Source organism: Poromitra crassiceps (assembly GCF_964638095.1).
Source record: "Poromitra crassiceps genome assembly, chromosome: 1".
Taxonomy (NCBI): Eukaryota; Metazoa; Chordata; class Actinopteri; order Beryciformes; family Melamphaidae; genus Poromitra; species Poromitra crassiceps.
The window spans coordinates 19374817-19401742 of NC_139623.1; the positions used below are offsets into that span (position 1 = coordinate 19374817).

At 44.5% G+C, this 26926-nt stretch overlaps 1 protein-coding gene across 1 annotated transcript in view; it reads left to right on the forward strand.

Annotated features, from left to right (window-relative positions):
* Positions 1-26926, forward strand: part of rars1 (arginyl-tRNA synthetase 1) — a 200847-nt gene that overhangs the window by 14408 nt on the left and 159513 nt on the right. The window contains exon 3 of the mRNA XM_083647781.1: positions 17742-17930. Coding sequence (XP_083503907.1) covers positions 17742-17930 — 189 coding nt within the window. The remainder of the gene's footprint in view (positions 1-17741; positions 17931-26926) is intronic.

Genomic DNA, 26926 nt, shown 5'->3' on the forward strand with positions numbered 1-26926 from the left:
GACCGCAGACTAGGGATGCAACGGTATGAGTTTTTGACGGTATGATAACCTTGGACAAAAATACCACGGTTTCACGGTATCGCGGTATTGCGGACCTTTATGTGTAAAAAATGCCAATGAACAAAATTTATTTTATTTTTAACAGTTTGCTGAATTGTGGACTGAGAAAAAATGTTAATGTAACCTCCAACTGTAATTACAGTTAACTGGCAAGTACGGTATGTGTTAATATAGTTTGTTATTATACTATGTTAATATAGTACTGTTCTTACTTATAAATGTAAACGATTTAATCTACGGTAATTAATTTGATGTGAAACTAAAACATCATAATAATATCAAATACACGCTTCTCTTTTGTAATGGGTGAACACTGGACACAATTATTGTTTCCTCACACACACACACACAGCCTCTGTCCCTGTTTCTGTCTCTCTCTCTCTCTCACTCACACACACAAAGTTTGTGCATACTTTTCCACTGACAGGTTGGAGGAGTCTTTCGTCATTCTCTAATGTTACTTCTCTTCAGTGCAATACGTTTTGATAACGACCTGCTGTACAGCACCGTTCGCTCAGTCAACTAATGTTAACGTTAGTGGAGAAAGATAGCTGGTGTTAGCTAGCTAATTAGCCATGTTAGCTGCCTCAGTAGGTAACGTTAGCATAGAGAGAGCATTTATCTGACGTTTGTTAGCTACTCCTCAAACCTGCGGGTGGAAATAGTTTATGTCCAATGCGATGTATGTTGAAGCAAGACAACGTTTTAATGTAGCTTGAATTTGACAAATAACGACGGGTCGTGCTCACGCAGATCTAAGCCCTGGCCATCCTAGGCTCAACGCGAGACTCATCAGTCATTCTGATGAGTCTTGCGTTGAGGCTATGGCCATCTGTGATTTTACAATAGCCGAAATATTCCCATACAGCCGACGTCGTCTTTTTAGATGGGGGGAAAGTTCAGGGGGGTCCTTCCTTGCGTTCTCCTGCTTTATCACACACACGGTTGTAAACACAGTCAAGGGCAGCTCCTCACTACTGTGCGTCTAGGTAGGCATGCAGCAAGGGGGAGGGCCGCGTAAGCTGCACTCTGCAAGCAACCGGCACGTTGTTTTGGGGAAACAGCTGATACCGTGGAGAAGGTATGACGGCAAATCTTAGTGGTTTTGATACCGTGACTTTTTCAAACCGGGGTATACCTTCAAACCGGAAACCGCTGCATCCCTACCGCAGACACTGCGGAATTTCCTGATTACAGCGGTAGGCGAGCACCTTTATAGTTGTGCGTCGCGGCTAACTGCGAAGTATGCATATTAGATGTCTAATGTAAGTGCACGAGGCGAAGTGCGTCTGAACTGCACGCGGAAAGTATTCCATGAGAAAACACCCGCGTGTCATACATACGCAGCCCATGAGATCGGGTTGGAGAGAGAGAGAGAGAGAGGGATTGCGGCGGGGACAGAGCGGGCGGGCCAAGGCCGCTTCTGGGCCTTTTCGGGCCCCATGCAAAATCTTAAGAGTGGGGGCCCCAAACCACTGTCATCATAGTATCCCTGAATGAACATGAATGAGAGGCATAGGCTATTTCATTATCAATAACACTTTTAATTAATAAATTAAGCACAATATGAACAATAACTGTTAAAAAATATATGAAAATGAAATTTCACAAATATTAGTTAAACAAATCCTTTCAGTGCAAATGCATTATAAAAACTAAAAATAACTCAGATTTGTTTAGAAAACGAAATTACACAAATTTATTATTATTATTATTATTATTATTATTATTATTATTATCATCATTATTACTACTACTACACCCGGTGCGCGCACTGAATAGGCCTATTATACTATATACTATAGACTATTATACTTACTTTTCTGTCACATCGTCATTAAGCCGGCTTATGACTGCATAGTATCTTAATTACTCAAAATATAAGGCGACTAAAAATGGCAACCATATTTTTATTCGGGCAACCAAAAGCTCCTGCCAAGTTGCCACTCCGGCAACCACTTTTAAAAGTTAACGTCAAGCCCTGAGACGTCACTTATGCGACTGGTTGTGCATAGTCTTTCTGATTTATAACTTGTAGTGCCACAGTTTTTAGAGCCCCCACTGAGAGGATTAAGGAGGTGTGGCAGGAGGAACTTGGTGTTAACTTGTCTGAGGTTATATGGGACAGGAGTTTGTCTGTGGTTCAACTCTGCTCAATTAACAGCAGACACCAGCGGATCCAATTTAAGGTCACTCATCGTCTTCATTATTCCAAGTCCAGGTTGCACAAGATTTACCCTTCTGTCTCACCACTATGTGATAGGTGTCATGTGTCAGAGGATACACTATCCCATGCTTTTTGGTTTTGCCCTTCACTGTCTGGATTTTGGGCCAAAATATTTGATTGGTACTCTAAGGCCTATAAAATAACCCTTCAGCCGGAGGCGGAACACACCATCTTCGGCTGCTCAGAATCCTCTCTGCTCCTCAGTACGGCTGTGCAGCAGTCTCTGACACAGGGGATGACTGTCGCCAAGAGACTCATTCTGAAGGAGTGGAAGTCTTCCTCTCCACCTTCTTTTAAGCCAGGGGTGCCCAACCTTTTTTGACCGAAGATCTACTTTTCAAGTAGCCAGCCTCCCGAGATCTACCAGTCCAGTTTCAACATCGTTAACGCACACACATCGTTTCCAGCCTGCAGTAACTACCCTCACAACACTTTCTCGTTGTCCCACAACCACTTGACATTAGGGCTGTGAATCTTCACTGGCCTCACGATTCGATTTGATTACGATTCAGAGGGCTACGATTCAATTCGATTACGATTATCGATGCATCTCGATGCATCTTAAATCGATGCATCACTTTTTTTCCCCAATACATGATTTATTTTTTCTCACTTTATTTTTTCTCACTGTGTGGCTACTTTTAAAATAAAAGTGCATTTGGAATTGCATTGTATTATGATCCATAATTAAAATAATCAACTGCATGTACTGCATGTCCATTATATTTTATTTGATTATAAAAAATAAAAAAAAAGTTTATTTAATTTTTTTTTTTAAATAATCGATTTTTGACGCGATCGACCTGGGGTCAGTCCGCGGTCGACCAGTAGGCCGCAATCGACTGGTTGGACTGGTTGGGCACCACTGTTTTAAGCTGTGGCTGACGGACATGGTTTCGGTTATACGTATGGAGAGATTCCGGTTCCTGAGGACCAATTTTCTTGTGAAATTCTCTGCTATCTGGGACCCATTTCTGGCCTACTTAGACGAGGTTGAAAGCGACAAGTAACTTGCTCAGCTGACTTTTCATGGACCCCTTGCATGGGATCCCACGCACATCTCTTACAAGCACAATAAGCACTTGATGTTAGGGATGGGACCGGTCCGATCCAATATCGGTATCGGGTGCCGATACTGACATAATTCACGGATCGGATCGGAATCGGGGGGCGGGGGGGGGGGAATCGCAATTCCAGCGCGGGCCAAACAGGGGGCGCTGGCCGTAATTTGCCCATGTATAATAGTATCCTTCTTTGCCTTGTATATTTTCTTAATTTTGTCTGCTTTTTGCAAGGTATATATATAAAAAAATATCTTTAACTCATTGAGTGCCAATGACGACTTTAGTCGTCAATTCATTTAGTAACGTAGAGTGCCATTGACGACTAAAGTCGTCAATTGCGTTTTTTGACGGGGGGATGTCGATCTAAGCCTCTTACATCGCGTCTTACAATATGGGAGCTATTAAATGTGTCTAACCTATTTTACAGAACCCTTAGGTGGCGACAGTGCTCTCCAGATTACAGAAATGTCAGGAATACAGCCTGAAAAAGCCGTGATCAAAGAGAAAGCGCTCATGCTGCAGCCCAGAGCCATGTAGATTGCTCTGGCTGCTGCTTGACGGTGCCTGCCAACAGCAATCAATCCGCGCACACAACTGAGCCCCTCTGCCTCTGTCTGTCTGTCTGCATATAGTTTATCCACGCGATTACCCACCAGAAAGGCAGCACCCGACCCCGAAGGGCCAAACCTTTACCTGCAGTCCCGTTTGGCATTTCCTTGTCGCGCTGTGAGCTGTCGCAGCGCTGTCACGCTGTGAGCCGCTGTGAGCCGCACCGCCCGCAAAAACGGAGGCTCCGAAAATAGACTGGGTGCGTGTGGGGAGGAGTTTGCAGCTCAGGGGGGTAGAGGGGGGTGGGGCACGCAGACTCCACAGAACTACACCAGGTCACTACATCAGAAAATATTAGCTAGAGTCAGTGAATGTGCTTGAAATGCTGCATTTCACAAAAGGCTGAATATCTCAGCTCCTAGATAGAAATGCATGTTTTTGCTGTTTTTGACCTATATTCTCCGGCTGATAACTAAAGAACGGAAAATGGTATCAATAAACTTTTTTTTTCTGATGATACAATAGACTCTCCTTGTTCTTTTTGCGTGTTCGGTGTTTACATAGTAATATCACACAATATTCTGTGGGCCTCGAGAAATCACTGAAAACGCTCTGAAACTCTGGCACTGGGAGCGTCCGTTCTCCAAAAGTGGCTGGCACTCAATGAGTTAATTGGCCAAATCTTTGCCTATACTGTATATTCAAGAAGAATATCGGTATCTGAATAATATCGTATCGGCAGATATCCAAATTCAGGTATCGGAATCGGATCGGAAGTGAAAAAATGTGGATTGGTGCATCCCTACTTGGTGTGGCACGTGATGGCACAACGCTGTAACATTGGAATGTTTATATATGTATATTTTTGTTTTTGTTTTGTTTTGTTCTGTTTTGTCTGAGCCTGTTTTTGTTCTGAAAATTGTAAAAAAAAAAAAAGAAAAAAAAGTTTTTAAACAGTGAATCGTGACATGCACGATTCAAACATTATAGCAGCAGCATCATAAGCAGGAGCTATACATGAACCCTAAAATAAAGCGTCAATTTAAATAAGCTAAATATGCCACTAAGTCATTTATAAAACAGTTAAGAGCACGAGGAATAAAAGAGAGTTAATGTCTTTTGGTTCTGCTTGTGAGCACGATGTATTCCATACGCTGACGAAGAGAGTAAGATGTTGAGGCTGGATGCAGGAAACCATGCAGGAGGGAGGAGCTATCCTTTCCTTGAGTATGTTGGTGAGGGTACGCAGGGTGGCCTCATCACTCCTTTCACTCGATTGAATTGAAGAAGATGGAATACCCATGATCCTACAGCATTGTTTCTGTAACTTCTCCAACTCCTCAGAGAGGCCTTTTATTAGTCCGCCCCAGACTGGGTTGGCAGACTCAAAGGATTGGGCGAATGAAGGTCAGGTAGAGTTGTTTTAAACATCACATGGTAGACCAGTTCTTTGTTTTAGACATCACATGGTAGACCAGCTCTTTGTTTTAAACATCACATGGTAGACCAGCTCTTTGTTTTAAAACATCACATGGTAGACCAGCTCTTTGTTTTAAACATCACATGGTAGACCAGTTCTTTGTTTTAGACATCACATGGTAGACCAGCTCTTTGTTTTAAAACATCACATGGTAGACCAGCTCTTTGTTTTAAACATCACATGGTAGACCAGTTCTTTGTTTTAGACATCACATGGTAGACCAGCTCTTTGTTTTAAACATCACATGGTAGACCAGCTCTTTGTTTTAAACTTCACATGGTAGACCAGCTCTTTGTTTTAAACTTCACATGGTAGACCAGCTCTTTGTTTTAAAACATCACATGGTAGACCAGCTCTTTGTTATGCCTCCGCCGGTGACGTGATATCTCAAGAACGCCTTGGCGGAATTTCTTCAAATTTGCCTCAAACATCCACTTGGACTCAAGGATGAACTGATTTGATTTTGTTCATCAAAGTTCAAGGTTACTGTAACATCACGACCACTCGTTTCATCCTTGTTAACGTGATATCTCAGGAATGCCTTGACGGAAGCAAGGCTCGCTCCGGCCCAGCCGCCCGGCGGCTGTCACCTCGTTGCCGTCGCGGCAAAAGGGACCTGACCGCAGCAGACTCCTGCCGTTGCCTTTCCAGCTGCTGGGTCATGTTCTCCACTGAAGGCCCGAAGAGGCCCGAGGGAGAGATCCTGGCCCCAAGCAGCTTCCTTTTATCGAGCTCTGCCAGCTGGGTCAGATTGAGCCAGAGATGGCGGTGCGTAACAACGGAGAAGGCCTTGACCTTCCCGGAGTTCTGGGCCACGCAATCTACCATGCGGAGAGCATAGTCCGTGGCCATCCGGAGCTCGGTGAACATCTCCGGTGAGGGATTATCCCTCAGCTCCTCCAGGAGGGCTGCCTGGTATCACTGGAGAATAGCCATGTTGTTGGCCATAGCAGCCATCTGGCCCGCCGCCAGGTAAGACTTTTCGGCCAGTTTAGCCATCATCTGGCATGCCTTGGAAGGGAGGGTGGGCCTGCTGGTGGGAGACAGGTGGGCTGCCACCACCTCCTCTAGAGGCGGCATTTTCGTGTAGCCCAACCGGGCCTCGCCGACTAGGGCTGACCAGGATGCCACGGGTGCGTACAATGCCTTGGCCTGGGGCCTATCCCACACGGTCTGCACCGCGACACCCACGTCCTCACAGAGGGGCATGCCGCATGTCGGGCGCGGGGCTTGGCAGTCCTGAAAGAAGTGCCCCTGCATGCTGGGGGTGGGGGTGGCATAACCCAGGAAATGCCCAGCTTAGCTGCGGCCCTGGCCATCACTCCCCTAAACTGCTTCTGGTAAGGCTCGTTCGTGGCAGGCCGAACGTCCGCTTCCAGCGTCTCAGCGATGGTGTTAGCACCGTCCCAAGCCTCCTCCCTTTCGCCCGAGTCCTCTCAAGGGGCTCATACTGGAATCCTACCTGTTCCAATTCGGCCGCCCTGGGCTCGTCCTCCCACCGCATTGGAGGCAGCTCGTCCGGCTCAGATTGAGGGGCTTGGTCCTGCAGGCCCCTGGGGGCAGGGAGATCGGCAATGGCGGCCTGGTCAGACTCAACGGACATGCTCCTCAGAGGCGTACCGCTCGGAGGCACCTTATCCTCGAGAAAGAGCGAGCCCCTGTGACGCAGCACCGCCATGCGAAAAACAGCGCAGCGGCTGCAAGTGAGAGGGTCGAGAAGCGCCTGTGCCCAGTGCTCGGGCCCTAAGCAGAACACACACCTAGCATGTTGGTCGCCTGACGCCAACGTAGCCTTGAAAACGGTGCAGGAAGAAGCTAACGAAGGAAGCTTAGCAACTCTGAAGTGAGCTATAGCAACCTCCAAGCCGTACCCTGATGAACAGGGAGAAGACACCAAGCCTAGCGGCTAGCTACGGCTAGCGTGAGAGGAGCTTACTAGCTAATCCGTGAAAAAGCTACAAGCGAACCCAGTAGGCTAGTGCACGTGCACTGGAGCGTAAGCGGCTATAATGCCTAACCCGAGCGGGAAGGCAAGCTAACACAGCCTGTCTAAAACTCATCTCAAGTTGCACTAGTAGGCAAAAGTCTTATTTTGTATATTATGTTGATGTTTGAAGAAAAGTTAACCTGAATAGTTATGAGAAATAAAAACAGTGTGTTGTTACAGTTAAATGGTTCTGCTTATTTTTATTCAGTGTTAGTGCTGGTTGGCATACCAGCTTAGAGGTGCATTATCGCCACCAACTGCAGTCGCATTACAGTCATTTATGGGCTACACTAACTTTTTTTTTTTGTTGTAAAATTCGATATACCGGTTTGATAAGTTTTTTGGGGGAATATCGAACCGGTTTCAAAATTTTCAAACCGACCCATGCCTAGCAAGTGGGTGGCCGCGCCATTTTTATGTATACCATGCCACCTACTGTTGGATGGGTGGTTTTAAAAAGGTCATTTTTGGAGTAAAAATTAGTTCATCCAGTCCCATATGGCACTAGAGTGAGAGCTTGAGTTTGAAACGAAGTAAAACCCCCATTTTTTCAACTAAATCATCGTGAAGTGGAGCTGCAGCAGAGAAGAGTGTTCCATCCCTGTTAATTGAAGATGCTGTAGATTACCTCTTATCTGTCCAAATTAAATCCTGGTATGATCACTTCTCTGCCACAAGAAGTGACCAATCCTTCAGAGAGAAAGTGTTGGATCTTTTCATCTGGTTTCCTTTGGTATAAAGCAGTGATTCTCAACCCTTTTCATATCAAGGATGCTAAATAAATTAGTCCACATTAGTGTTAAGTGCTACATCTTACTCACTGGGTGAATGGTGTATGTTCCTTTAAGAGACTGTGTACTGCGCATGTGCAGGAGAGCGGCTAGTGAGTTGTTGTCAAGATGGACGCCGCAGTGGTTGTATGCTACGAGCTAACCTGAAGTTTCACTAAAGACGTTAAACGTGTTAACAGTTGTCGTTGTCGTTATTCCATCAACATTGGTAGCAGAGGATGGCCGCTGGTAATTATAAAGTTCCACCAGCGTTTGACGAGAAGAAGTCCTACGAAAGTTGGAAAAATGAGGTCGAAATTTGGCGGCTTGTTACCGACCTGGATAAGAAGAAGGAGGAGAAGGATCGCCAATACGAGGCGTACACAGAGTTTGACCGGATCACAAGAGGAGATGGCGTTTCGATGGTGGATTATATCATTGAATTTGAACGTAGGTACAATAGAATCCACAAGTTTAAAATGGAGCTTCCAGATGCTGTGTTAGCTTTCAAGCTACTCGATACTGCGGGACTGAACGTTAAGGACAAACAATTGGCGCTTACCGCTTGTCCAAGCCTCTCGTTTGTAAACATGAAGTCAGCGTTGAAAAGAATCTTTGGTGATACCGTCACCTCGCCACAGAGGGGCGCTCGTGAGCTGCAAGTGAGTGGAGATGGTGACGAAGCCTACTACACACGCTTTGCTGGCAAGAGAGAAAGTAGGTCAAGCCTCCAAAATCAAACGGCTACTCAAGGCACGAATCCGCTTGACAGATACGGGAGAAGATCAAGGTGTGCAGTCTGCCAAAGCACATATCACTGGGCAAAGGATTGTCCACATAAAAAAGAACATGCAAAGCTAACAGAAGATGAGGGAGCTAATGTTGAAGAGTGCAACATTACTTTGTTTTCAAAAGAATCTTTGACTGACACAGAAGTCTTCATGGTGGAGGCTATGGGATCAGCTGTGATTGACACAGCTTGCACTAGAACGGTATGTGGAGAAAAATGGCTTGATCATTATAAAAGCGAACTAACACAGAATGAGTTACAGAAAATGAACAGCATAAAAAGTGCAAGACCATTCAGGTTTGGAGATGGGAGAGTTGTTCACTCTACAAGAAAAGTTAAAATTCCGGCCATGATAGCACAGACAAAATGTGAAATTGAGACAGAAGTTGTCCCAGCGGATATCCCACTGCTCTTAAGCAAAACTTCACTGAAAAGGGCAGGTGCGATTTTAGACATTGAACATGACAAGGCCATAATGTTCAAGCAACCAGTGAAACTTGAACTGACATCTTCAGGACATTATTGTGTCGACTTGAGAAATAAGAGCTACCCAGATGAAAGGCTGATCCACAATGATGATCAGATTCTCAGTGTTAAAGAAAACATAACAAAGAATGACCAAGATGAAAGTAACATCCAAAATGAAAATGAGATTCTCACTGTGACGGAAAACTTGACTACAAAAGAAAAACAGAAAGTTCTGTTGAAACTGCACAAGCAGTTTGGACATGCCTCAGTTGACAGGCTGCAAAAGCTACTAGTGTGCTCTGGCAATAATGATGATGAATGCACCGTCATTCTCAAGGACATTGTAAAACACTGTGAGACATGCTTTATGTACAGCAAACCTAAGCAGAAGCCAGTGGTGGGTTTGCCTATGGCCTCAACCTACAATGAAACTGTCGCAGTGGACTTACATGAGCTAGAGCCGGGAGTGTGGTATCTGCATGCCATTGACCACTTCACACGCTTTAGTGCGGGGAGTATAGTCACCACCAAGAAACCCAAAGAGATAGTGAAGCACTTTATTCACTGCTGGATAAGTGTTCATGGTCCTCCACGCAGGTTGTTCAGTGACAATGGAGGTGAATTCAACAACGAAGAAATGAGGGACATGGCTGAAAATTTTAACATTGAAGTGAAAACAACTGCAGCATATAGCCCATGGAGTAATGGTCTTTTAGAAAGGCATAATCAGACCCTCACTGAAATCCTGCTAAAAGTAAAGAGAGACACAGGATGTGACTATAAGACAGCTCTGGACTGGGCACTGATGGCAAAGAACTCTATGCACAATGTGCATGGCTATAGTCCCTACCAGCTAGTGTTCGGGCAAAACCCAAATCTGCCTTCAGTTCTCACTGATAAGCCACCAGCTTTAGAGGGTACCAGCATGAGTACTTGGATAGCCCAACACATCGCAACATTTCATACTACAAGGAGAGCATTTACAGAAGCTGAATGCTCTGAGAGGATCAGAAGAGCCCTTTGTAAACAACTGAGGCCCATTAATGATCGATATGAAACAGGGGACAAAGTCTACTATAAGCGAGTGGGTTGTACAGAATGGAAAGGTACAGGTGTGGTCATTGGCCAAGATGGTGCAGTGATATTTGTGAGGCACGGGGGAACCTACGTTCGAGTACATCAATCCAGGCTTCGAAAGGAAGTTGGCCCACAAACGATGCTGGGAGAAAGTGACGATCAACCGGAGGGGACCGAAAATCACAAATTAACAGAAGCTGGACTCAATGAGAATATGATGCTGAACAGACAATATGACACTGAAAATGAAAGTGAGGAAGACACACCTATGAATGGTGGATCCCTCGATGCTCAGAACAACGATGAGCCCCCCCACACGGCGTTACAGCCTGGAGGGGGTATACATGAACAATCTGACGTATCACAGACACACTCTAGCACGACTCGGGAAGGCCTCCATCTGAAAACTGGACAAATAATTAAATACACGGATAGTGAAAGTGGCCAAACGCATACTGGAAAAATCCTCAGCCGAGCAGGAAAGGCCAGTGGAACACACAAAGACTGGTACAATGTACAGTACACTGAGCCTGAGGATATGGCTGGCACAACAGGGTCAATTAACCTAGGACAAATAAACAATCTTCAAATAGTCCCATCTGAGCAGGTAGAGTTACGGGCTGACCCTCATGAAGATGACATACTCATTGTGGATGATGATGCTTTCGTGCCTGCCAAACACACTGAACTCAGTAACTGGAAAAAGAATGATGTGTTTGAAGAGGTGAGAGATGAAGGCCAGAAATGCATCTCTACAAGGTGGGTGTGTACACTCAAGGAGACACCTGATGGAGTTGTCCCTAAAGCTAGATTAGTGGCAAGAGGCTTTGAAGAACTAAACACTCAGGAGCTCCCAAAAGACTTGCCTACATGTGCCTCAGAGTCTCTGAAAATGCTCATGGCTGTTATATGTCAAAAGAAATGGCAGCTGAACTCCATGGACATTAAAGCAGCTTTTTTACAAGGAAAAGAATTAACCCGAAATGTCTACATCAGGCCTCCCCAAGAGGTGCATAGCAAAGGAACTCTATGGAAGTTGAAGAAGTGTGTGTATGGCCTAGCAGACGCTTCTCTATACTGGTATAATAGAGTGAAAGACACCATGCAACAGCTGGGAGCTACTGTGTCGAAAGTTGATCTAGCAGTGTTCTACTGGCTGGATGACTCGTGTCAAGTGATGGGAGTCCTTGCCTGTCACGTTGATGACTTTATCTGGGGTGGTACAGAAACATTCTCCACAACAGTCATCCCCCACCTGAAAGCCACCTTTAAAGTTGGGCGTGAACAACACAACAGCTTCAGCTACATTGGAATGGAGGTTCACTCCTTGGAGGATGAGATACAGGTGCAACAAAGCACTTACATAAAGAATCTGCAACCCATCCCTGTGGATCCCGCCAGAGCCACACAGCGAGAGGCCCCTTTAACAGACATTGAAATTGACATGCTGAAGTCAAAGATTGGTCAAATATTGTGGGTGGCAAGGCAGAGCAGACCCGACATAATGTGTGACATTTGCATCCTGGCATCCAGCACAAAGCATGCTACTGTTCAGACCCTGCACTGTGCAAACAAACTGGTCAGAAAAATGAAATCAGAAGAAGTGACCTTGAGGTTTCAGCACCTGGGTAAAGACAGCTCCCTGAAACTGGTGGTGTTCAGTGATTCCTCTATGGCAGTGATTCCCAACCTGTGGGCCGCGGCCCCCTGGTGGGCCGCGAAGGTATTGCAAGTGGGCCGCCAAATCATTTCCAAAAAAGTATGATTTTTGAAAAAAAAAAAAATCAAAAAAAAAAAAAAACATTTTTTTTTGAAAGATTTTGAAAAATCATACTTGAAAAAGTATGATTTTTGTTTCTTTGATGTTATTGCTTTTGCTTGAATTGAAGTTTCATCTTTACATCATCTTTATATTGGGTTTGTGTTTATTTGTAACCCTATCGATTTAATGGGCTTTCTTCTGATATTTGGATTTTGTTTGGATCTGATATTGGATGTCAAATTGTTATGAGAATGCATTTTTCCATTGTTGAAGGATACCGTTATTTATTAATCATTTGTTAATTAGCCTGTTGCAGACAGCCCCTTGCTTGTCATTTCTGACATCTGTGTGGTGCTGATGGACATCTCCTTGAATGATTGGTGTGTGTGTGTGTGTGTGTGTGTGTGTGTGTGTGTGGACAGCTCCTTGAAAACTGTAATACTGAAGGTGTTGCAACATGTTACAGGTGCTGTGTTAGTGACTGTGGAGCTTCCAACATGTTTCTCCTGTATTCAGTTCAGTCCTTTATGTTCAATTTTCAATAAAAAAGTGCTCTGAGAACGCATTATATGGCCTTTGTATTTATGGGGTCGGAGGTGGGCCGCGAACATTTTTGAGACATAAAAGTGGGCCCTGAGTTGGAAAAGGTTGGGAACCACTGCTCTATGGGAAACCTTCCAGATGGAGGCACTCAGGGTGGACATCTGATCATGCTCATGGGAGAAAAGGGAAGATTCTCACCCATATGCTGGCAGTCGAAGAGGATCAGGAGAGTTGTCCGAAGCACTTTAGCAGGAGAGACTTTGGCACTTGCAGATGGCATTGACAGTGCAGTGTTTTTGGCCACACTCTACACGGAGCTCACCACAGGTGATTGCACACACAGCCATCTGCCTGTTGTGTGTGTAACAGACAATCACTCTCTCCTTGATGCTGTCAAGTCCACCAAATCTGTCACGGAGAAGAGACTCCGCCTGGAAATCAGCAGTGTCAAAGAGCTCATCCACTCTGGGACCATCCAGCAGATCGTGTGGTCAGCTACCAAGGAGCAGCTTGCTGACTGCTTGACAAAGAAGGGGACATCTGCACTTGTTCTGCTGAGGGCTCTCAGCGAGGGTGTATGGCAGCTTAAAGGCCTAATGGACTAGACGACAGAGACTTTTCTTTATACAAACTCTAGTCATTAAAGTTCAAGATTCTAACCTGGTTATAATTGTTAAATGGTTAAAATAACAAGTTTTTTTGGACTATTATTTACTTTAAAGAAAGGGGAGTTTGTTAAGTGCTACATGCTTACTCACTGGGTGAATGGTGTATGTTCCTTTAAGAGACTGTGTACTGCGCATGTGCAGGAGAGCGGCTAGTGAGTTGTTGTCAAGATGGACGCCGCAGTGGTTGTATGCTACGAGCTAACCTGAAGTTTCACTAAAGACGTTAAACGTGTTAACAGTTGTCGTTGTCGTTATTCCATCAACAATTAGAACCACAGAGCCCATCTGTTGAGATGTTGTCTCTCAGACTGTTAGATACGATTTTGTCCAAAATTCCATGACTGTGTTGTAGGCAGAGAGATAACAGTGAAACTATGATTAAAACTGTCTTTCTTCTATGCTCTTAATTGTGTTAACACATTGAGTGCCACAGCGCTTCAGTAAAATTGTCTGGAGCCTGTGCCAGATTCACTTCCATTCAGTTGAAAACAGCTATAGATTTTTTTCTATTAGGGCTATATTGACAGGGCTGGACTCTAATGAAACATTGGACACTCCTGCTTCTTCCAAAGAAGAAATTTTGTTTCTAGACAGTTCCATTATGAAATGACAGCCTCTGAAAGAAGAGCACTTTCAAGGGTTTTCTGCTTTTTTTTTTAACTTTTCAAGATAAAGTCACTTTTATGAATACTTTTTGCACTCTAATTTCAAGCACATTCACTGACTCTGGCTGGTGTTTTCTGATGTGGTGGCGTGGTGTGGTTCTGTGCAGCCTGCGTGCCCCACCCCCCTCTCCCCCCCTCCCCGCCCCTGAGCTGCGGGCTCCTCCCCACACGCACACAGTCTGTTTTCGCTTCCTCCGTTTTTGCCCCGGGTGGATCCCAGCGCAACAAGGAAATGGCAAACGGGAGTTACGGGACTGAAGGAAAAGGTTTGGCCGTTCGGCTTCGGGTGCTGCCTTTCTGGCAGGGAATCGTGTGGAGAAACTATATGCAGACAGATAAACAGAAGCAGAAGAGCTCAGTTGTGGGCGCGGATGCAGCCAACTGTCAGCTGCAGACAGAGCAATCTATATGGCTCTGGGCTGCAGCATGCATCGGTTTCCCCTTTGATCACGGCTTTTTCCGCTTTCTCCTACACAAAGTAAAGGATCTGAGGTGGGTGGCGCAGCTCCCGTGTAGATGTTTAAGGTGGCGCCGTGTGATCCCTTGAAGGGATTCATGCTCACTGGCTGGGTATGACCTTAAACAGCAGAATTATGGAATAATATGAATTATGATTTTAGGACGTCCACAGACGTCCTTGGCACTCCTCGTTACTTTTTTTTAGGACGTGCACAGACGTCCTTGGCACTCAATGTGTTAACTACTTGTAAATGAAATACTGAGGTGGTGAACTTTAACAATTGATCAATGTGCTGGAGACCCCCCTCGAACCACCTCAAGGACCAGTGGTGGAGAGAACCACTGGTATAAAGCATGTAGAGCGGCCGGGGCTGGGGCAGTTTACTAACGACACACCGCATAGGGATTCTGGCTTTGAAGTCTGTACTAGGGATGTTCATTTTGAAAAATTCCCATAATCGAAAATCGGGAAAATTAACGATCAATTATCGATTATCGATCATAATAATAATTATATATATATATATATATATATATATTAGTGTTGTCACGGTACCAATAATTCAGTAGTCGGTACCGGTACTAGTGAATTTCCACGGTACTCGGTACCAATTTCGGTACCACGGTAAAAAAAACAGACTGATATTTCTTGAACATATTCTCCTTTATTAAAGTATGCAACCATTTCCAATGAACAAATGGCATGTAGGCTTCAACTTTAAAACAAAACAATGTGCTTCTGCTTACTTCTTACATTCAACTATGTATGGCAGTGAGTACAGACAGTGCAACACATGAAGCCCTCAAGTATTTAATTGTATTATTATATTATAATTTAATTTATTTTACAGAATTGCTGGAATCCTTTTTTTTCTCAACGGTGTATATTGGTATTTGATCGATGCATAGGAATTCTGCCAATGCCCTATCACACTTTCTTGCTTCATGTGAGTTCTTGTCATATTTCCTCTGCTTTTCAAAAACATCAGGAATTGTCTGCTGGGTGGTCTTTTGGGCTTCGCGACTTGTGCCTTCCTCTTCATCTTCATCTCTCGCATACTGTTAAATGGAAAGTAACGTCAGTGAGATTTACTAAAATAAAGAGATGATAAAGAGAACTGCACATACACACATGTAGAGTGCAAGCAATTTTATGTAGCTAGTTTTAATTCACGGACATGTTTCACCCGAAAGAAGCTTGTATTTATTTTGATGCCATGTTGAACTATGGCTAAGTTCGGCTATTAGCCGTGTCCCATAATGTTTCCATTACAAACATTGCATTGCACACGTGTTACACTATGCTAGCTAACGCTGTACCAGGTATTAGCCGGGTTCCATAATGATTCCATTACAAAACACGTTACGTTAACGTTAGCGCAAACGTTTTTTGGTTACACAATGCATTGCCAGCTATCTCAAAAACGAATGTGACAGGATAAGGTCTGTTTGATATGTTGTTAAACGTGTTATTTTACACCGTTTGAAAGAAGTAACCCACCTTGAATCATTTGAACAGGTCTGGGTGCCTGTCTTTCAGCTGCTTGGCGAGATTGGATGTGTTATCCTGTTTGGTTTGGAACTCCCTTTCACACTTTTTGCAGATGGGACTTTGGGGACTGATATTTCCAAATGCGACTCTTTGCATTCTTCTTCTCAACAAGTTGAGTTGTTGGAATAGGACAGGCCAGCCGCTCCTGCTGTAGCTGTTAGCCATTATCTTCGCTGCCTGTGCGTGCCCTCCAGTGTTGCTCCTGGCCAATCCAGGCGCCACAGGGCGTGGTTATTGCTTATCCTATGTGGGGTTAGAAATCACGCGTATGCGCAGTATATGTATGTATGTTGATCAGGCAGACAGGCTAACGTTAGCTGGCGGCTGGGTCCATGAAGCCAAGCCATGGTGGCAAACTAAATAGTAAATTCGGTACCCTCGGTACCATGAAAAACAGGTCCCGTTCAGTACCGTAGCAATGTAGTACCGTCCAAGTACCGAAGTACCGAGTACCGTGACAACACTAATATATATATATATATATATATATATTAACAAAATGAATGCCTTTGGCAGAAAATACGAAAGACAACGTGTTCTCCTCAATGAACTCTTTATTTCAATGTGTCTCCTCTCCAACACTCTGCTGTCCCCGGCGCATGCCGGTGTGAATTCCCCATGTTTAAAACAGTTTTGTTGGCACAAAGGCCCGTGCCCAGCCAGAAAACTAGAGACTATATGAAGCTCCACCTCACGTTAGTCGACTGTGCAATGGAGTGGGGCGAGGAGGAACGAATTCCACCCAAACCTAGTCCGCAATTTTTTTTTTTTTTTTTTAATAATAACAATAATCGATAAAAATTCCACATGATCGATTCCATTCCTTAACGATCAATTATCGATTTTCGATAATTGATGAACATCCCTAGTCTGTACAATTCAAACAGTTACCTCTCGCTGCTATTGGAGCCACCACAGACGTTGTCAGTGTAGCTTTTGTAAAGCATTCTTCTTCCTCCTTTTCTATTCACCTTATTCTTTGCCCATACAAGGACGCTTCTGCATGACGTCATTTTGTAATCGTCTTTCCGTTTTAGACACGGAAGTAGATGAAGCCTACCGTAGTCATTTTTAGACTTGCCAAAAAGCAGTTTTCAAGCAAAAAACCCCCTACTGTTATAAAGTTTTAATATTTTTTCGGATGAGAACATTCCAAATATGTGACCAGTTTATCAGAATAACGCCTATTTGGAAATATTTAACGAGCAGCGAGGACTGGGAGCGCTGGCTGTGCTGACCGGTCGGACTAGCTATCTGTCAAACCCTACTGTAGGCTACTGGCAGTGAGAAAACACTGTCAACATGCTTTTGGAACTAACGTTAAATGCCGACCGGGTACAGCCATCGGCTCCTCGCAGCAGTAACGCTATGAACATGTAACTGAAGTTGGCCGCAGTGACAGTGTAGCTTCTGAATGTTACCAAACTTCATTCATATGACGTTTCGTTTTGAAATTGGCCGCCAACTAGCGCTGAACCGGAAGAACAAATACAATTGCGGGTAACGCGGAAGAGAGAAAAGGTGGGCGTGGTGAATAAGGTGAATATTATCATCATCATTGTCACTTTTTAATGCCTGTGTTGGTTAAACTGTCTCCCTCTGTCCATCTGTCCCGTGCAGAGCCTACAGGAGGAGAGGAGTCAGTGCAGTAAAGCCATGATGAACATCAACCAGCGGCTACAGGAGATCTTTGGCAAGGCGATCCGGGCCTCCTGCCCTGAGCTGGACAACCCCCCGCTGGCTGTCACCCCCAACCAGCAAGCCAAGTTTGGAGACTACCAGTGCAACAGCGCCATGGCCATGGCCCAGGTAGGACTACTTCATCCAACCTTTTTAGCTTGAGAGCCCTTAAAACAAAGTATTGCCTCCTCACCCTCTATCACAAGCTACAGAGTGGAGAACAGTTCAACCAGAGATTGATTTTTCCTCTCAAGGTTGTTTCATTTGATTATTAGAGGATGCCTAGAGGCTGACAACTATAGTTTTTCACAAGGGGAAAAAAATGACATAATAAATTTGCATAGTCTATGCAAATGTATTGTCATGTCTGGGACGTATTTCCTCTATGATAGAAGAAATACACCCCCCCCTTCCTATCCCATAAATCAGTGGTCCCCCTGTTGTTGTTTGTCTTATGTACCCCTTAGGGGTACATAGGGGCACGGTGGCGCAGTTGGTAGCGCTGTCGCCTCACAGCTAGAAGGTCCTGAGTTCGATTCTCACCTGGGACGCTGTGGGCGCTGGAGTTGTGACCCCCCCCCCCCATATCTTCAGTGCCTACTGCCCAGGTGGGCTATCTCGTCGAATGGGCCTTTCTGTGTGGAGTTTGCATGTTCTCTCCGTGCTCCCCAGGGGGTTCCTCCATACTAGGGATGTCAACGGTTAACCGTTAATCGATTAACCGTCGCTAACGTCGTTGTTCGGTTATTGCTGTCGGTCTATCAGTTAATATTAAAAAAAAAAAAAAAAGTTTTTTTTTTTTTTTTTTTGTCTATTTACTCAATGAGCTCATGCCCAAACAAGGCGTGTCTATTTAGATGCTGAAATGTTAATGCTTTTTGTGTTACAAATTCTAACACAAAAAGAATTTGTGTTGAAATGTTGATGCTTTTTGTTAATGCTTGTTAATGCTTTTTGTGTTAGAAATACAAAAAGCATTAACATTTCAGCATCTAAATAGACACGCCTTGTTTGGGCATGAGTTCATTGAGTAAATAGACCAAAAAAAAAAAAAAAAAATCTTTTTTTTTTATATTAAAAAATTATGAATTAACCGATAGGTTAATCGATTATTAGCGTCGGTTAATCGAAAGTGAAATTAACCGAAAATTGACATCCCTACTCCATACATAACCCCCCACTATAAACATGCAGAAGATCCTCATCCAACCAGTGACGACAACATCCGAAGTTGGTCCCCGGGCGCTGGAAAGAAAAAGCGACCACTGCTCCTGGCCTGCCCCCTGGAGGAAAGGACAAGCCTGGATGGGTCGAATGCAGAGGAATAATTAAATCAAAAACAGCACTCACGGATGTCTAGAGTTCAAACTTTTAATGCGCACAGCAGTAGCATAACGGACGCGTTTCAGCCTCACAGGCTTTCCTCAGCGTTACGACAAACAGTGGGTGTGACCCATATAAGTAGGAGCCAGGACCAAGCTGAATGAAACCAGCTGTAGAAAATGCATGCATCAATCAATCAATCAATCAATCAATCAATCTCAAACATTAGGGTATATCTAGAACAGACAGAGTGGCCAAGAACCTACATAACGCATAAATAAGATGACCACACAGCTAATCAGAATACATCGACATGACTGATTAAATCACTCACAGATCCTAAAAGAAATAAATCTGTGAAAAGGTATTCAAGTATCAAGACAAACATAAAAAGAAGTAGATAATTACGGACAACTGTAGATGTATACAAGTGTCAATCTGTATAAACGGTATCTGCCACGAAAATATAAGTAATACCGAAAACACATTAGAAGTAGCCTATAAGAAAAATATAAGCCTATAATATAAGAAAAATTTAAGAAAGCCCCTCAGTTTAAACCTGCTTGACAGGAGCAGATAACCCATTTCAAAATGTGTAAGCATGACCAATCACATATCAAACAAGGGATCAAACCACTTATGAGAAACAGGAAAGCAATAATTCTTCATTTAAGCCCTTAGGATGCTCAGTCTGTAAGTGGTGTATCCAATATGCTTCTCTCTGGAGAAGTTTTCTCTCTCTATCCCCTCCTCTCAGAATGCAGAGGACAAATTTCACCGGCCACCGGCCACCGTCAGCATGAGTGTGTTTGTGGCCGCATGCATGTGTTGAAGTGTTCGTGTGACAATAAAAGACGGACTTGTCCGTCTGAAATCGTGTACCTTAGCTGTTTTGCCATGCCAATAGTACCCCCTTACTCATGCATGTCGATGATTCTCCTAAATTTGTTATATTAAACTCTAGGGATTAGGGATGGGCGCGAGTACTCCGGTACTCGAGCACTCGTTCATAACGTCAGTATTCGAGTAACGTTTCTGCTGTTCGGGTACTCCCCACTCCCCACCCCTTTAAAAATGGTATAGAAGATCTACGCACGCATCGTCATGTGGATCTGGCAGCAACCAGCAGCAACTGCACGGCCGGGCGTCAAGTCAGCCAGAATGTACAAGTACGTCATCCGCTTTGTTGCTTTAAAAATAAAAGGCTTATTGTAACCTTATTTATTTTGAGTAATGCGTTACAGCCACAGTTTCATGCCATTTAACATCACGACGAGTATTTTGATACAAGGATGCTGCTTCCTTCCTTGAAATACCTTTTCTCCTCCAACGTGCATCAATAAGCTATTTACTTTTGTTTAAGTACCATTATTTTTGAAAGTTTTAACCGGAAGTTTTCCAGCTCTTCCCGAAAATGGTGCCCGGAGATATTCTCCCGAATGAGAAGCACGCTTCTTCATAGCGCACCCCCGATAAAACTCATTCAAAACGTTGCACTAGTTTACTGACTACACTGTCGTTTCCCATAACGTTAGTCACAAGAAATGTGGAGAAAGAATCACTTTTTGGGAGACAATCGCATCATGGTGATCACTATTCAGCAACAATGGACATGTATTGGAAATCAAATGCCTTCGCTTGTTTCACAACTTGTCTGCTCCAAAGCGCTAATCCAACCATCGGAGATACTGTCTAAAGGTAGGCTTTAGATGTTTCCCTAATGGCCCAATTCCACCGCAGCTAGTAGCGCGGTCCCGCTCCGCTCGACTCGATAAATGGTCTCATCCCACTCGTTCATAATAGGAGAGTACTCGACTATTTAAATTGCTTAAAATGCCCATCCCTACTAGGGATGCAAATTGTATGCATATTCCTGAATCGATCATCAGTAACATTAACAAGCAATCAATCGATTAATTGTAATTAAAATGCCAAATTTACCAAATGCGTTTTTCTTTTTTGGTTTTGCTCAAACTAGGGATGCACACAATTAATCGAAGCTCGATTACTCGCTCGTTAAGGATTTACTCGAGCATGTGAAAATTTACTTAAACAAAACAAAAAGCAACGTGCCTTCTGTCAGTAGAACGGTGTTTTCAAATCATTTTTCAATGATCCTCCAGAGGGCGCAATGATATCACTGTAACAGTCAGTGTGTATGTGAGGCTCTGTGGATGTCCCCTCAGAGTTACCGTAGAACAGGCAGTGCGGGGACTTGTTGACGAGAGCCGGTGTTGACGAGTGTGCTAACGCTAGGCCCTAGCTGTCTGAGAATAAATGTGAAAGCGTGTTATAACGTTACAGCCTGACTCTCTCGTTTATTGTTTTATTAACGAAGTGTAAGTAATAGGCAGACCCGGACACTCGGCTACATCACTATAGCCTAGGGTTGTCACGATACCAGAATTTTGACTTTGATAACGATACCAAGTTTAGTATCATGATACTCGACACCCCCCACTCTGGCGGATCATAGCAGCAGCCGGCATCGCGGCTGTTCATTCCCCCTGAAACCATCCTCTGAAGCCGTCATTTCACCATTCTATTAACCCATTCTCCTATCGTTTGCTGCTTTGATCCTGTTCTTAAATCGCAATTAATCCGTGGGTTCACTCAGCATTGACTTTCACTCTCAGCACGTCGGGATTGGGAAATGAGCAGAATGGAAGATTCGGGCAGGAGGAAGTACCGTAAATTCCGGACTATAAGGCGCACCGGTCTATAAGCCGCACCTTCAAAGGTGACTATTTTTTTCTTATATAAGCCGCACCGGACTATAAGCCGCGGGTGTTTTAATGGTATTTTTTGTTTTTTTTACAGTGCACACAGTGTCCGCGGTGTGGTGAAAAGAGGGCAAGAGAGGAAATTAAAACAGAAGTGGATTTATAGTTAGAAAGAGTGCTAAAGAAGAGAGAATTCCGTTATTTATTTTTTTATTTTAGTTACTCACAGTACTATTGACCAGTCCAACTCAAAAGATATTCGGCAGTTTCACTTTGAGCTCTTGTTTCCGCCGCTGTCCATCAATGGTTATGACGAGTCTCGCTGGGTACAGTACGCCAAAGCGATATCCATTGACTTTAACCTTTTCGATGATGCTGTTGTATGTTGCGCGTTTCTGTTGCACCAACGCGGAGAGGTCCTGCCGGACGAAAAAGCGCGTACCCTCCCAGGTGAGGGGCTTCTTCCCCGCAGCCTGGAGGATGAGTTGACGGTCGGGCCAGCGGAGTAGGCAGATGAAGATGGCCCTCGGTGGCAGGCCGGGGTCTGGACGTGGCCGAGGCGCCCGGTGTGCCCTGTCCACCTCTGGTGGTTTCTCGCCTTCCTTCAGGTCCAGGATGTAACACAGGATTTTGCCACGAAAGCGTCCATGTCACCAATCTCAGCTCCCTCTTTTACATTGATCAGGCGAATGTTATTTCTTTTACTCCTGCTGATTAAGTCATCAACCTGCGTGTGCAGCGTTTCGATGTTTTTGCATTTTATCCACTTTCGGACTCACTGTGTTGTTTTTGTCCTCCAGTGCGCTGATGCGCTTTTCCGCATTAGAAACTCTTCACGGTTGCATTATTTTCTTTAGTGAGTGAGTGGATGGACTTCTGCACGTTTTCAAACTTGTTTTCAAGCTGCTCAAACCTCTGAGCGATGTCGGACTTAATCGATAGTGTTTCACGGAGTAAAAGTTTAGCCCAAGCCGTGTATCTCCAGCCTCCAGCAGGTGAGTCATTTCCTCATTCATGGCGATGATTGCTTCGTCTTTTTCTTTCTGCTTACCTGTGTTGTGTTATGTTATGTTATGTTATGTTGTTAAAAGAGGGCAAGAGAGGAAATTAAAACAGAAGTGGATTTATAGTTAGAAAGAGTGCTAAAAAAGAGAGATTTTTTTTTTTTTTTTGGAAAAAATCCATAGATAAGCCGCACCGTTATATAAGCCGCAGGGGCCAAAAAAGGCCAAAAAACGGGAAAAAAGCCGCGGCTTATAGTCCGGAATTTACGGTAGATCATTTCCTGGATGGAGACGAGGATTTTTGACGATGATAGCCTACTCTGTTCCTGCTGGGAGATTTTGGCATTCGTTCGTTTCTGCGGCTGAGAGGCTCTCTACTCAGCCGACAGACCCGAGGGCAACGGCCCAGGCCGCGTCTCAGATCGTCACGAGGAGACTGAAGAAGGGCCCAGAGTCAGGAGGCGCGTCACTACGAAGGCCGAGGGAGCACCGAAAAGGAGGCGAGGCCAGCCGCGGACCCGCAAGGGCCTGTGGAAAGGAAACCTTCCAGAATTCCTTTTGAATGCAAAGGAAGCAAGCCGCACACCGCCCATCAATTTATTAATATCGCCTTGGTTCGGGTGTGAATGTGGCCTGTTAAACAGCAATAAAACATAAAAACAGGCAGTAAATTTATTTATGACAGTGAATGAACTCTTCACAATCTCTGCGAACCGAACAGGTTGTATTCCAGCCAGTAAAGAAAGATTCCGGCGAGCCTATATTAAATGTCTCTTTGCATCCAATAATGTGAAAAAAACATTAAGAATCAGTTCCCTACCTGCGGCAAGCCAGAGACGAAACGTGCAGCCAGTCAAACTTTTAGAAGTATAGCCTATTTTCTGAAAAGGGTCTATTGACAACAACAACAATTAGGTTATTAAATGCGACTGCAGCCGGTTGACACGCGGGCATCCAACTCGCATTCAGAACGGAGCCTACTTCTCATCATGGGAATGTTTGCTGTACTGTTAACTGAGGGGCAGAGGTAAGAGGCTACCTGTAGCCTACATCCGACAACGAAATCCTTTGCTATGTTGCGTGTCATTGTGAGAGTTCTGTTTTCTTCGAGATGCTGCTCCATAATGTCGTTCACACAAATAAACGAAAGCTGCTGCTCCTTAAATGGCAAATCAACTGAGGTCATAGGATCTCTATGCTGAAACGACTTTGATATTAGTAGGCTAAATTAATGGACATCATAATAAGCTTTCAACCATCAGAGGGAAGGTGCAATGACTTCTATCATCAACGCCCATTAATAACAACAATAATACTACTATTAACTCATTCATGGCCAGTTTAGGACTGCCAATATTTAGCACAGGCCAAAGATTTTCATAATTGTTGGTCATCTTTCAAGACCCACAGTAAATTATCTATTAGCACCAAAGTGATTTGCAATACCTCAAAATGAAGATGTACGTCTCTGGGTTCACCAGGAAAAAAAAGGTGAGCTTTTAGCATGTTCTGTACTCTACTTATAGCCATTTATATACACCCTGTTTTCACCCAAAAGGTCTCCCTGAGAAGATAAACAGGAGAAAAGGCAATTTTTGTAAAGGGCACAATCTCAGGCAGAACTCGCTCTCAATTCTTTTATTTTGAACTGTATTGACATCAGACATGTAAATATTATTCGTTATGACACAAATGACAAAAAAAAAAAAAATATATATATATATATATACACACATGAAGTGCTTTTTTTTTTACATTCAACAATACAGTTTACTCAGTGTGAGTGAGTGTGCAGACAGACACACAGACAGACAGACAGACAGACACACAGACAGACAGACAGACAGACAGACAGACAGACACACACACACACACACACACACACACACACACACACACACACACACACACACGATCCCCCTTTTATCTTCGTTACGTTGTTTCCGGGTCTGAGTACTGCTGGCGTCTGCTGCTGTGACTGCCGCTTCTGCCTTGTTAGCTGTTCGTGTGTTTATTTTGTTTTGTTCTGGTCCACCCGTCCTCGTCCATGTCTCCCTGTCCTATCCTCCCTGCTATTTGATCGTTCCCGTTTTCCCCTCGGCTATTCAACACGTCCTCACCGCCCTCTGGATTACCCGTCAAACTGATCGATCATTTCCTCATTCCTCCGATGATCAAACACATCTCTGGATTACTTTCTCCAGCTCGTGCAGCGCGCTGAGGGGCGTTTCAATGGCGTTTCTCCTGTCTGCACAAGGAAGCGTTTATCCGTTTTCTGTTTTTCCTCCTGCTCAATTTCAAAACAACAGCTGCGGTATGTGTTTGTTCACGTGTTGTCGGCTTGTCTTAGATGCTAGGGACCTGATACCATGTCACAGGCTGGGGAAGTCTTTGAACTACGCGCTGCACTAATAAAAACAAAAACACGTCAAACACCTCATTGGCTGGGAGGGCTATTCCTGATAACACGTCAAAGACGTCTTTGGCCATGAATGAGTTAATAAGAATAATATATATAAATAATTATAATGATGATAATAAAATAATAATAATAAAGTAAATAAATAATAATAAAAAAACAAAACTCATCGCACCCAGTCATCACACGGCGAGATCCTGATTCATCCAGCACTTCAAGCGGGCGTATGACTCCATTGTAAGATGGCGCTCCTCTTTAGGCGAGAGGGCGACATCTATTTGGGCTAGAGAGAATCCCCCCCTCCAACAGCTTCCCAACTTGGCCTGGCCTTCAGCCTTGGTGACTTAGTGACTTATGGCATCTTACGGCGACTCACGGCTGGCGCTTCCCGACGTGGCCTGGCCTTCGCCTTAGTGACTTAACTTGGCACTGGACTTGGATGACTTAGGGGTTTGTACGGTGAACCGAATTGTACGATGAGGATTCCAGAATCCAAATCCGGGTCCGGATCTTCCCCCGTATGACTCCATTGTAAGATGGCGCTCCACTTTAGGCGAGAGGGCGGCATCTATTTGGACTAGAGAGAATCCCCCCCGGGATTCTCCAGGAGTCAAGACTCGTTGGTGGTGGACTGGGGAGGTGGGTGGGGTGAAATGACGGCTTCAGAGGATGGTTTCAGGGGGAATGAACAGCCGCGATGCCGGCTGCTGCTATGATCCACCAGAGTGGGGGGTGACGTAGAACCCTTGCTATATATAGTAGGGAGGACTGACATCATGCCTGACGTCATGAACTGAGGACAACTGATGTCATGCCTGACGTCACGCTTGGGCGTGACTGACGTCACGGGCTGATCAGGTAATACAGATATGACGGCCTCTCTCTCAGCTTGAAATTTGGTATGGAAAGCTCACTTCAATCTAGGGCTGGGCGATATGACCAAAATCCCATATCCCGATATAGCTCATTTTATATCCCGATTACGATATATATCACGATCAGTGTTGGGAACGTTACTTTAAAAAAGTAATTAGTTATAGTTACTCACTACTTGTTCCAAAAAGTAACTGAGTTAGTAACTGAATTACTCTATAATAAAAGTAACTAGTTACCAGGGAAAGTAACTATTTGCGTTATCTCCACCTTGAAAATGCCAAATTTTCATGGATTGCTGCAAACCTGAGGGTACCCTCACGGGCCCCTCGGGCCGACCAAAACGGGCCGAGGCCAGGCTTGTTTTTTATTTATTTTTAATTAATAGGTCCGGGGTCGGGCCGTTTCAATAATTCAATTAAATAATGTTGTATTAGCGTACTCGCTTGATTTTACACAGCGGAGCACAGTCAGACAAAGAGGAGGAGTGCACAGACACTCCCCCAGCAGCCACACAGACCCTCACGTGACGTTAGTAGCTGTAGACAGCTCCCGAAGAGAGATAGAGAGAGGTTTGTGCCGTGTCCGTCCATGTACAGTGAGTGGACAGCTCCCGAACACAGAGAGAGAGAGAGAGAGTCAAATAGAGAGACAGACAGAGAGAGGCTGCGCAGGACGGCCGCGCGGCAGCACGCGGAACAGAGAGGGAGAGAGATGTGTCATTATATCGTAATATTGGCTTCGGGCCTCGCAACGGGCTGGACCGGGCACGGGTCTGCATGT